The 13391-nt window shown below is 35.5% G+C and overlaps 1 protein-coding gene across 1 annotated transcript in view; it reads right to left on the bottom strand.

The window, feature by feature from the left end:
- Positions 1-13391, bottom strand: part of SORCS2 (sortilin related VPS10 domain containing receptor 2) — a 509530-nt gene that overhangs the window by 14503 nt on the left and 481636 nt on the right. The window contains exons 22-25 of the mRNA XM_032444044.1: positions 12115-12227; positions 11101-11226; positions 7978-8077; positions 6597-6699 (exon numbers count right to left, since the gene is read on the bottom strand). Coding sequence (XP_032299935.1) covers positions 6597-6699; positions 7978-8077; positions 11101-11226; positions 12115-12227 — 442 coding nt within the window. The remainder of the gene's footprint in view (positions 1-6596; positions 6700-7977; positions 8078-11100; positions 11227-12114; positions 12228-13391) is intronic.

The raw sequence follows: 13391 nt of genomic DNA, 5'->3' as shown, positions 1-13391 counted from the left end.
GAACAAGATTAAAAAGAAAGAGTCTGCATTCTGTGCTTGTAAAAAGCTGCACCAGCAGAGGTGACCCACTGCTTCTGTCACCACTTCTGAAATGCTTCACTCACTTCCTCACTGTGCTCACAATCACTGTTTGGTCTCTATAAGCATTCAGCAAGCATCAGTGAATGTCAATGAGTGCCATTTTTTCTTCATGGAGGAATTCAGTGACAGACCTTTCTTTCAACCACACTTCCATGTCAGGATGCCATTTTGTCAGCCTGCCCCTCTGCTGCCATCTATCACCAGGCAACCAAATGTAATGGAATACTGGCAGGAAGGTTCAACCTCTCCTGCCATACTGCCAACATTCACCTCTAATGCTGTTGGCCAACATAAAATAATTATTTTTAGAGCAGCCTTTATATACATAAATTACATATTTTATTGCATTATTTATAAGCAGCACAAAGAAAGAAACCTAATAGGTTTTACTCTTCTGTACTTCAGTGAGCATGGAATAAAATAAAGCACAGGAACAACCGAATGCAAATGAGAGTGATGGATAAAGTGTTTGATAGCAAGGCGTTAAGCTGGTATGACTATTTGAGCAAATCTGAAGGCTTTTCCAACACTAACAAAGCCAATCTGTGTATCATTCTCTGATTAATTGGGGTAAAAAAGCAATAGTAAAAGAAAGAAAGACACACCTCATTACAAAACCAAATACATTAGGTTCTTCATTGTGATTTATTTATTTTTAATTACTTTTATTTATTTATTTTGTGCCAGTAACATCAGACAGTTTATTATGTGTTTGCTAATGAAACTAGTCATGTGGAAAACAATATTCAGCTCAATCAGACCTGCATCCAATATGTCAGATTGCTTTTTCAGTCCACCATCAAATTCCTATGGGAAATAAAAGAATGTCTTTGTAGCACATCTGCAGAATTAGACATATGTTTCTACAAGAATTGGGGGACCTTCTCAAAGCTGTACTTCTGACAGATTTTAGATGAATCAATGGCATTATTGAGATATTTTTGACATAATAAAAAATTTATCTACCTCAAGCCCATTTGTCACACCAGACCCTTACAGCAAGGACAGCTGCTAATCTGACTGCTATCTGCCTGGATTTTCCAAGGCTGTAGTTATGTGCCTGAAAACAGGTCAACAAAGTGCCTCCTTTGGTGTAAATCCTGAGGCTTCAAGTTTTGTATGTGTTAAAACTTACTAGTCTTAACACATCATCCCAGTCACCATCACCTCAGTACACACTATTAAATGTGCATGAATGAAGAAACTTCCAAGCTCACAAGTAAACTTTAAACTTACCACTGTTAAGAGCACTTCTTTATGGGTTATAAATAAGAGGAGAAAAGGCATAAGCTGATATTTCTCACTCACCTAAACCTCATGAGCCCAGTGCTGCTCAGTATAGATCCTTAACGGAAGGTATAAAGTTCAGGTACCCAGTGTAGTGTCTTAGATTCTAACAAGTAGTAAGGTTGGGAGAAGTAACTTTACAGGTCTTGTGAAGGCACACATAGGCATTGGACCTTTTATTCATGATAGAGATCTCTGTGTTTCATACTGGTTAAAGTTTTACACAGAGAAAGTTCCACCAGACTCAAGATAATGATAGTACAAGTCTCTTTAAGAGGCATTTTATTATGTGCCAGATGTTCTGTTTACTTGGGACAACCACACTGTGGGATGAAACAGGATGGGGATGCTGAATCTTTGCAAAAGACAGGTCTGCTTCTGGCAATTTTCCAGTTGCTCCATATTGGTCTAACTTGTAGGAAGGAAGCTGCTGCCTCTGATTACACAGAAAAAAGATGTGCATACCCTGATGTGCTTTGCTATTCTTAAGGAAATAATTTGTGTTGAGTCCAATGTAACTGTTTGAAGTAAGCAGAGCTGAAATACTTGGGTCTACATAAAAGATTACTGTGAAAACATGGCAAGACATGAAATGTGACCCAAGAGATTACTATCAGCAATATGAAAATTGAAAGCACATTTATAAGAACAGAGAGTAAGGTTACGCAATAGTTTATTTGGGGGGTTACCCCTCAGATGCAAAATGCATGTGCTTTGCATCCATCACTGGAGACAATTATCTCTGCTGCACAGCGCTCCATGGTTTACATTTTTAGCTCCTTTTGTTTTCTCTGTAGCATTTTATTTCAATCATGAGGAAGAAGAAATATTCATGCCTGCTTTGAGGACCATAAAAATATGAACGGGTAACTTAATTCTCTACAAAATTAATGAACATCCCAGCACATGGCTTTGACTGACCACCTCAGGTCATACAACTCTTAGAAGATATTTGAGAACACAAGTGGCTTATTGCATTCATAGATTCTAACCAGTTCATACCAGAAACTGCCTGCACTTAAAACTGTTAAGCAGTAGGAAACAGCAGGAGGGGAATGAGATATTGATTCTTACTTATTTAAACTCCCTAGTTTATTTGCCTTTCAGTTCCCACCTTGCAGGACAAATACTCACTCATTGGACTTTACATGGGGCTTCACTCATTTTCCAGAGACTTGATTAAGATTCTGTTTAGTTTAAGAAATAGGAACATATTCACATGGCAAAATATATAGAATAATGCCTCATGGTTTTAGAATTGAAATAAAACTAATGACAATAATAATCCATTAAATAGAATATTTTATTGTGGTGCAGACTTTACTGTGTTTGGATTAATGTTCAGATGAATGACTTCTTTGTGCTTTACAGCGCTCCTGACTTACTCGCCTCTTTCATTTAGGAAATCTTTTATACGTGCTATTATTTTGATTTCTGAGGAAGTTTTTATGAAATATTACAGACCATTAAATTAGTGCCTTTTTTAATATATATGTACGTATATAAAACTAAGTGGCACGGACTGGGACTAAACTTGCACTCATGGAATATAAAAGCAGTATAAGCAAGGTGGGGGAAAAAAGATAGCTTTTCTTCAGAGGCTGGAAATGAGATAGTTAGTCAATGAGGCAGAAAGATAACAGTTCTGCTCCACATTGTAGAAATGACCCAAGAGGGGGTTCATTTACCAAAAGTGGTGCTAGACAGTCCCAGGAATAAAAAAGAATTACACATAAAACGTTGTAAATTTAATTGAAGTACACTCACAGAGATTTATGAAAACACAGCATTCAGTTTTAGGGTACAGGCAGTAGTTTGCACACAAATTAAAAGATGAATTTTATCACACACACTTAGGGAATAGAATTTGTTACTGTTAACCAAGTAACATCCTTCTGCAGAAAAAACACTTATCTGCTCTGGACTGGTTAATCCAATGTGCTGTTGTTATGCAGAAGTAAAAAATAATAAAATAATGACTTCTAGTACTAACAGAATGATTATATGGCAGCTTTGATGCAGCTAAAATACAATTTTCCTTTCCTCCACTTTGCTTATTTCAGGCAGTGCTTTTTTCCTTCTCTGTGTCATTGCCCACTGTGGAAGAAAAGAATGAAAACATCCTTTCTGGATGACAACATGAAACCCATAGAAAAAATAAACATTGTTTTAAAGGGAATAGATGAGATGTTCTTTTACTAAACCAAATTTAGCAAAGATAGAATGGTATAGGAAGCAATATATGCAGCTCTCTGATGTTTTAAAAAAGTGAACTGATTTCTCTAAAATGTTTTCCAGCTGTTTCATACTGTTCTGGTCGGAAGAAGCAGCTGTAGTCTATTTTACCTGGATAGTTAAACAGCTGAAGCATACTACTGAGTGTTGTAGCATACTGTTTGCTTGAGGCATCAGACTGGTGATTTCCATACTCAGAAAGTAAGAGCAAAGCAAAGAAAAATTATTATTGACTTATTCAATATTCATGCTTGCTGCCTTGTGTCACAGCCACAGCAAGTTTGAGCATCTTTCTGCCATACTGAAAATTCCCAGAACATCTGAAACAAACTTTGCTCACTAGCAAAATTCGACTGGAATCATAGACTACCCCAAGTGGGAAGGGACCCATAAGGATCATCCAGTCCCCCTCCTAGAATTAGTTTTTAGAGAATATCAACATTTAAAATTTAATATTTATTTGTTGTGTACTGAGCAAATCTTTTCAGATACCGAATTTAACACAGAGTAAAGAAATGTCCTTCGGGCTGGCAAAGAGAGACAGTAATCCAAATCATGTTTGTGCAGTCTTTCCTAGACAACCTACTTTTCCTGTGCCCCAAGGTAAAATGCAATATCTGCAGACCCGAACAGTGTAATGAAAAATTAAGATTCATAAACATTTTTCTTATTCCAAAACCATGACACAGGGGAAGAAAAGGAATTTTAGCACTTTTCTGAAAGGAGTATCAGACTATCAGTTATGTAACTGAAAGGAAAGGGCCACCAAACCTGTTATATCTCTGCCTCAAATTTGTGAATCATACATAAAAATTATGGACAGTATTAACATTTTGACACATTATATATTTTTGCAATTCCTATGTGGAAATAATTAATATTTATACTTTCATGTGTTGTCTGAGGGCCCAGAAAGTTTTATTCCACTGAAATTATCTCATAAACTTGAACGATTTTTGTTAAATATAGCGTTCTTTCAGCAAATTAATTCTTAAAATATAGGCATATAGCATTGACAAGCCTTCATTGCAGGTTGGCTTATAACTAATAAAAGATATTTCAGTTTCATAACCTCAATCCCATGGGCCAGTTTGTAAACCTGCACATTCTGTTCCAACATTAAAGGGATTGCACTTGTAAGTAAATACTCCATGGGGATCCAGCAGTTTAATTTAAGTCTTTATAAACACAGGAGATATTTTTTTAAGGGATTAGACATTTGTGGGAGAGGAGATCACGGGGAATACATGGGGGAAAAAAAGACTTTTCCAATTGAACACCAATTAGACTGTCAGTATTGTTTGAAAACCAAGATGTATATAAAAAAAGACGCAACTGGAAAAAAAAACAAAATTCATCTTGAAAAAGCTTAGGAGGAATAATTAAAAATACTTCTGCCAAATATCTCAGAAAGAGATATGATACAGACCAAAACCAAATATTACTGCACAGTCACTCGTCAATGGCAGGAGCTACTTTCAAGCTACAGAGAAACATTTGAACACATATCCTATTTCCCCTCAAATTCCACCCCCACAAAGTTTAAATGCAAATGATTTTCACAGATTATATATGGAAATGTGTGAGACATCAAGGCTCAGAATCTGCAAATTGTACTGTAGTTTCCTTCTTAATAAAAGCTCTGTTTATAAAGAAATGGCTCACTGGGCATTTTAGAAAGGACTCTGGGAAAATACTTCTTTTTTCTTCCTTTCTCGCATATTTTATACTTCTTTGCCATGCAGTAATTGCGCCTGTTATTTAATTGTTCTCATTTAAGAGCTAATAAAAGATATAAGTCATACTGCTTTCAAAACACATCACAAGCAAGTTTTATGATCCCATAGTACAAGCAACAAATCCTCCATGTATTGCTACTGAAATAATATAATTACATCGCATCAACCATTTTTATGCTTTTTCTTCCTGCAGGCACGTAAAGTAGGGAAATGGATTTTTATTTAGTTACAAACAATCTGATACTGCATTATGTGCTTTGTCCTTCAGAGCAATCTGTCAGCATGGGCTCTAAGCAACTTGGATTCTGCAGTAAGAAAATGAAGAGATGCTTGGCAAAGGCTTTTCTCTGTTCATTTAAAAACTCCCACCTATACAGACTCTTGGATGCTATTTACTCTTATTTTTATCGCAAACTCAGTGCCACATCCACTTCTATAAACTTACGTTTATTAGAAATAAAAATGCATCTTGAAACAATACAACAAATCAATAGAAGGCCTTACCAAGTAAAGATTTGATGATAATGGAGGCTTGCTTCCAGTATTATCAAATCCAATAGCTACTCGATGCCCCAAAGATATAAAATGGCTAAGATAGCCAACGATAACACAAATTCATGAAAAAAAGAACAAAATCTTTGATATTGCACATCATCCAAGTAGCTATTATTAAAACCAATATAGGACTAAAGGTCTACCAGACTGTCAAAGGCAGGCAAGGTAACTGTTGTCACTTTTGAAGAAATGTCTTACATAAAGGCAACTTCAAAAATTATTTCTACCCTCAGCACACCACAGTGCCAAATTAATGCTAATCTACTTCCATCACTTAAACTGTGTGGCATTGTCCCAACATCTAAAATGTAACACGTGCAAAGAGAAACTCCTCAGGGTTGTACCTTTTGACAAAACTGCACTGCAGATGTAGTGACTGTCCCGATAACTTTCGTTTCTTTGTAACCGCTAAGAGTAATGAAGTAGGAATTCATCAGGAACAGCATAATCTTTTTTTGACAATACTATTTAAATAAGCTGAACAAACTCTCCATAGTTCCTATATTGCTGCTATTTATCTTGGAACATGGCAAGCAAAACCAAACAGCAGTGCAGCATCTTCATTTCTAGGTTCAGAAAAAAATGTGATTTTCAAAGAAGTGGACTTCAACCTCCCTTCCAAACAGCACACTCTCTTTAGTGATCTTTGTCTAAGCCTGGATCTCAAAATGTGAATGTCACTGATCAAGGTTTACTTGCCTTTTGAACTTGTAGAGGATGAAAGCTCCAACTGCGACTAAACAGATAACAAAGAGAACCACAATAGCCCAGTAGCCACTGCCTCCTCCAATTCTTTGAGAGTCTGAAATAAAACATGGAAGAATTGCTTAGCATGTCCTCTTTTATACTATCTATAGTTTTGGGGATTCTAAAGATATCAAAGGAAATGATTGTATATCCTACGTAAATACAACGCAAAAGTGGGACTTCATTAAAATTTCAAATGGAGAAACTAGGGCTAGGAATAGCAACTGAGCTCATCAAGATCATACACTAGTAAAGGCTAGAATAAACATGAGGTTCTTCCAGTTCCACCTTTTTTAGCTGGCAAATGGATATTAGTCCTTTAAGTATGTGGTTTCCAGTATTGACCGGACAAGTTACTGCAGTGAAACTGTAACACGATTCTGCATTAAAGAGACTAGATTAAAAAAACAACAACAACAAAACTTTAATCTTCTGCTGAGAGCTGGTAGATAACATATCACATCAGTATTAGCATAAAATGGTTGTGGTCAGTTAAGCTTTTCTCCCGCAACATTCAAATAAAAGACAAGAATATATTACTGGAAATTGTACACAAAGACTATGTGACATTTTAATAGGTGGCTATTTTGTAGTTAAAAAATCCTTTTAACATAACTCTATTCAAAATTCACACACTTTTCAACCAGCTTTGACTTACAGAGTAAATCCAGAGTCAGAAAACCTGTTTCATTTGTTTCAAACAGAGAAAAGGTAGATCTTTCAATACAGCATTAGCAGAGCAGTTCAATGCTTTACGGGGACCCTACAGCAAGATTCAGAATCATGGATCTGAAACTGGTGTGACACAGTTTAGCACAATGCTTTGATACCATGCTATGTCAAAGATGTGTGGAGTTACATTATCAGCGTTAAGGACTTAAGAAGCTTTACTTTCTTGGAAGCTAGCACAGATGGTTACTGGAAGGTTATTTTGGAAGCTTGGCTAGCTCTTCCCTGGCCATACAGAAAACAGCAAGAAGTTTGTGATATAAATAATGGTATATGACAAAATGGAATTAAAGAAGAAACATTTATATGGTGTCAACCTATAAAAAACATAAACTAAGAATACACACAGAAACATTATATGTTATATATTATATAGTACGTATATATTATATACATTATACACACACACACTATTATATAGTATGTATATGTAGTATGTATATATTATATAGCATATATACATATATGTACATGTGTCTTTTTGTATGTAATAAGTCCCAAGTAAATGCATGCATTTGTATATATGTACATATACATATGCTGATATGGAGAAAACCTCCTTAACCCATCTAACAAGCTCCCAGAATTTTACTTATATATTTACCTGAATCGGAGTCTGCTAATGTCACTAAGACCCAGTATCCACCCCGTAGAAAGAAACTGATGTTGTGTGCATTCAAGGCCTGCTTTATAGCCGCTATTCTCTGAAAGCACAAAAGAGAGAATGTCTCACTCTTCTTGCACTCAGTTCTACTTTGAGAGACTCAATGCTCTGAAAAGGAAACCCCCTGGTTTATTGTAGGGAGAGAAAGTTAGAAAGCGCTTGTCACTGAAGAGTTGAAATCTTGAAGAAATTCCATATTAAAAAAACATGCAAAACTCCACAAGCTGCAAATGCTGCAAATGTCAAATATTTAATAACCCAGTCTTTCTTTCTGCTTACCAAACCCTTTAAGTTTATGCAGTAAGTGACAGACACTGTGTTATATTTGCACACACTGTTGGGTTTACCTCAGTCATAACTCAAACAATGCATAATCCATATTAAAAACTCTATCAATTTTTCCAACCCTATCAAAAGACAACCAGCAATGTCACTTTAGATTTCTTGCAATGAAAAGCAACTGCTATTTTATAATGAACTGCATGTCGTAATTCAAGTCATCTCTTTTGCTCTAATGGGATGGATTCCATTTATGTCTAATTTTTAACAATACTCTGCAGAAATATATACATCCATTCATGTGGAAAAAAATCACGATTTCTTCTATTTTTCTCCAATAGGCAGAGCATACTAAAATATGGTTGCTCAGATTTTTATGGAGCAGAACCATTAAATATACCATCGTATTCTAACTCCAGATGACAAATTGGCTGAATTTGCCATTTTACTTCCTTGTGTCTTCAACATGGGTAATTTTCTAAAAGATCAAAGCTAGTTTTATACTCTATGCCTTATAATTTAAGATACAATTTCCCACAGTATGACGAATTAGAAATATGCTTTATATCTATGAAACCTTCACAAGAAATGCTTTTTATCATTTTACCAATTATGGTGCTCATCTTTGAGAAGCCCTTGCAGTGTAACAGATAGAAATCCCTGCCGTCTCTTTCCTGCTGTGGAGAGACTTCACAAAGGTTTAGATTCAAATATCCACACTCATACTGAGGAACATTTAACTTCTGAAACCATTCCACTGACTTTATCAGATATTTTGCAGAGGAATGGCTCAGTCTAATGGTGATGTGAACATGGCTCCAGTTATTTTACAAGAAAATTATTCCACATAGCTCCTAAGTATTTATCTTTTTTGCCTAGTTTCTGAAAAGAGAATGAGTATGAGAATAATACTGATTAGGAGCCTTCAAAGTGATGGCACCACTGAAATAGAGTTACTTAGTCTTGGTCAAGACTCACTCACACATTCATGGAATAAAAGGCAAGAGGGAGCACTGCATTAGCCTAACCCAACTTTCTACCAGTAAACTTAGTTACTGACTCTTGTAGCTTAACTTTGAAAACATCATAATTTCATGGCAGGTATTCAACACTCAACATATGCATTGACTTTTGCTCAAGCAAAAATGTTCTGTTATTGTTCATTATTTCTCACCTTACTCCTGGTTTTCCACAAGTTTGAACCCTATGTGAATAGCCCACATAAGCACAGGTTTTCCCAAATAATTTGCAATACATGATTGTTCTTCCTTATGCTACGGAGTAACTCATGGGGTATTTCATACAGTAACGATGAAAAAATGGAGACAGCATTGACTACAATTGATTATATTCTTCAAAATACATTGAAGCACAACACTAACATAACAGCTGAGATATAAAGGAAACTCATATGCCTAACATTTTACACAGAAATGTTTGCAAACCCAAGAATCCACCATCATCAATTAATTTAAATTCTTTAAGATATCCATTCCATATATGCTTGGAATAAAGAGAAATAATTTCCTTTGGTAGCTGCAACTTGCCTCTTAAAAAAGTAGAAAGATGCAAGTAATTTTGAAGTCCTAATACTCACCCTGGACAATAGCCAGAGATCAGAAATAGCTCACTAGAATAGAAACAACCTATTAAAATTGACTGTTTCCTGCAGTACAATCAGTATTTCAGACTCCTAGGGATTCCCATTTTGATTACAGAGGGAGAGCAGTAACTAAGATTTGAGATATATTCTGTGCATTCAGACAGTTCTCCATCTACTTCACACCACCATTTCTGTAAGAAACCTGTTCAAGCACTTGGACAACATCAATATATACTCATCTGGACCTTCACAGCTGTACCACAGCAACACTATAAACAATCTAATAATACTGTGTTATTATGAGAGTTTTGTCTCCTGTGCTTCTCCAGACATTCTGAATATTGTGATCTTGCCTAATAGAGTGGTAAAATGCCCTTCCAAATTCAAAATATCTTGCACCATGACTCTTTCTAACAGGTAGGTCTTGAATTGCAATATTCAGAAAAGAGTTGGGATTTGTTCCTTCTCTATAACAGCAAAACGACAAATATCAGTAATTGTAAATTAACAAGCTAGGACCAAACAATATTCAGATTTTCTCCATGTATAAGTCTTTTATTATGGAAAGTATATGGTTTGGAAAGAGGGACAGAGTAGTTAATATCATATTTTCATTGCCTTGTTCACTGTATTTGCTTCTTGGCAATTGAAAATGACATTAGCTGATAAAGACAGAAAGTACCTGCTTCATGTTCTTTGGGTCAGCTATTACAGGTCAACTGTTAAGGTTCTGTTCCTGTTGGACATGATTTGCCTTTGAAGAAGGGAAGAAATGTTTTGTCTCTCTTTAGAAATGCTCCCTTTTTCTCTATCAGTCTTCACAGACTGATAAATCATCACTAATGTTTCTCTTTTTTTTGTTGTTTTGTTGTTGTTGTTCTTTAAGTGTCAAGAAGGATCAAGGCTTACTGCAGGCTGTCATTTAGTAGAATAACAATTGTATCTTCTTCTACATCTCTTCTGGTAGGATTTATTCTTTACTATAAAAGGTAGGATAAACAGTGACATACACAGCAGCCATACTTGTCAGCTTTTACACATCTTTTGTCAGACAGAAGAGAGATCTTACACATACACAGTCAAGTTATACCTTTTAACCCCACATAAATAAAAAAGGAGTACGGCCACTGATTTCAAAATGGGATGAAGACTGCTCTAACCAGACATACACTGTTCTGTACCTTATCACTAGTTACACTTCTTTTCCTTTTTGGTTGATTTACTGATAGCAGCACGTGCAAGTCAGCAGTTGTGGGCAGACCAGGTTTCACAACTGTCATAAGCGTTTCTTCAGGTATATTGGTTTCCTGTGAAGATAAAGATACATGGCAAATTATAGGACAGTGTTCTTTGTATTTCATATAAAATAGATGAGTAATATTTTGTGAGTCTTTTATTCTTTAGTAGTCAGATCTCTAATAGAGTAGATTCCACCGGAAGCTAAAACGTGAGCAAAATTTGATTTGCACTATTGTAAATCCAGAAGAAGTCCACTGAATTCAAACATAATCATTCTAAAGACATCATCAATCTATCTGCAACACAATGGTACCGTCCTCACAGACAGTCTGTACACACACACTCTTCTGTGGACAGTGTGTATATCTGACAGCATGGCTTCAGACCTCACAATTTTTATGAAGTGCTCTTCAGTTATCTCACAGAACTGTTCTGTGGCTTTGAACTTGATTTCATCTACATGATTCAACTGCTCCCAGTCCACATTTCTTTTACAAATATCATCCAAAAAATACCAAAAAGCTGTCTGCCCATGTGTTACATATAATTTTAGAAGTTCTACAACTGACATTCTTTTCTCTGCTATGTTTCTTCACAAAGACTATGTCTTTATATTATGCAGTATCCTTTGCATTACCCTACATACATCACATTTAACTGACTCTTCTTGCTTTGGAGTAAGCAATATTGGTCAGTTTGTCTATTGCTAATCCCAGTGAGCAACATTTAGCATTAATTGCCAATTAGGCTGTGTTAGAACTGAACTTTTCCATGTTATGACGTCATTATCGACAGCCAGCCCACAGAAGTGACACTGGACTCAAACTTATTTGAAATGTGGCTAATGAGGTTCATTTTATTATTTTGCTCTTTTTTTCTTTCCAAGAAGGCATTAACTTAACTTTCAAGTTTTACAACAGGAAAAGGAACATTTTACGAGCAATCTGGAAGAGCACCTTTGCAAGAAGTCGTGTTACTACGCGCCCTATGTCTTCCCTCCACTCTGGTATGTCAGGGTTGTACATGTCCAGGTGCTTGGTAAATTTCAGAGGAAGAATGTGAAAATGATCTAGAAAGAGAAAAAGAAACACTTCTGAATCACCGACCATCTGACTGCAAAAACAGTTTTGTATATATTTTCATACATATGAAAATATACTACTACTTACATATTTTCCTACATTTATACATACATGTATGTGTAGATGCATGTGTGTATATATATTTGCATATAGATATATATATAATACACTGTTCAAAGAGGAAAGGAAAAAAAACAAATCTTTTCCCCATGAGCCTACAGTATAATATGAAGCAAAAGTACATTCCTGTCAGACACTCAATTTCTTTCTGTATTTTCATCAATATCATCAAATTTGTGCCAGGAGATTAAAATGCAGTAGGGGAAAAAAGAATAAACTGAATAGATTTACATTCATGTTCTGAGGTCATAACCTTCTCAGCAATTTTTCTTTAAGACAATACACCACATAAATATGATTGGATTCTTTTATTTTTAATGGGAATGTGCCAATGGATTACATTCTCACTGAATCATAAACGTATTTTTTACATGTTCTGTGTTCCTGTTCTACATGCAAAATGTATTCCTTACTTATTTCATAGACCAGCTACAAAAACCAGAACTACTGCCCTCTTAATAGATGAATAAATAAAATAAAATAAAATAAAATAAAAATATTTTTATATATATGTATGCATGCATGAATGTATGTATATATATATACTCAAACATTTCTCTGGATAAAGCCCCAAATATCTGAAATACTAGGAATTGGCTACACCTCAGCAGTCTCTAAAGGCCATCATTTTTTCTTTACCGGCTCCTTAGAAGATCACCTCGGGAAGTTTATACAAAGGAGGGAAAGCGATTCACTGGAACACAAAAGTGACTCAAACATGCCCTCCTTAACTGTTAGGACATAATTCTTTTTCAGTGTGGCTTTCTATTCCAAGGGTTAAACATCCCTCATGAACGGTACTTTCTTGATCTTCAGATCAGGATTTCCCAACTGGGAAAGTGGGTGCACTTGTAAGTGATTGCATAAATGTTAAATCCATTTATCTTACTAAATAAGAAGGCTTGTAAAAACTCTGTTTAATATGAGTGTGTTTTTTACCATTATTTTGCATTAGTAAGAATGCTGAAAGCAGAAGTACCAGAATCCTCTTTCATTGTTCAAGTCACAGATAAGTTTCATTTGTGTATGTC

Source organism: Coturnix japonica, chromosome 4, assembly GCF_001577835.2.
Source record: "Coturnix japonica isolate 7356 chromosome 4, Coturnix japonica 2.1, whole genome shotgun sequence".
Taxonomy (NCBI): Eukaryota; Metazoa; Chordata; class Aves; order Galliformes; family Phasianidae; genus Coturnix; species Coturnix japonica.
Note: the sequence above shows the minus strand (reverse complement) of the source record. Positions and strands in the feature narration are given on the sequence as shown.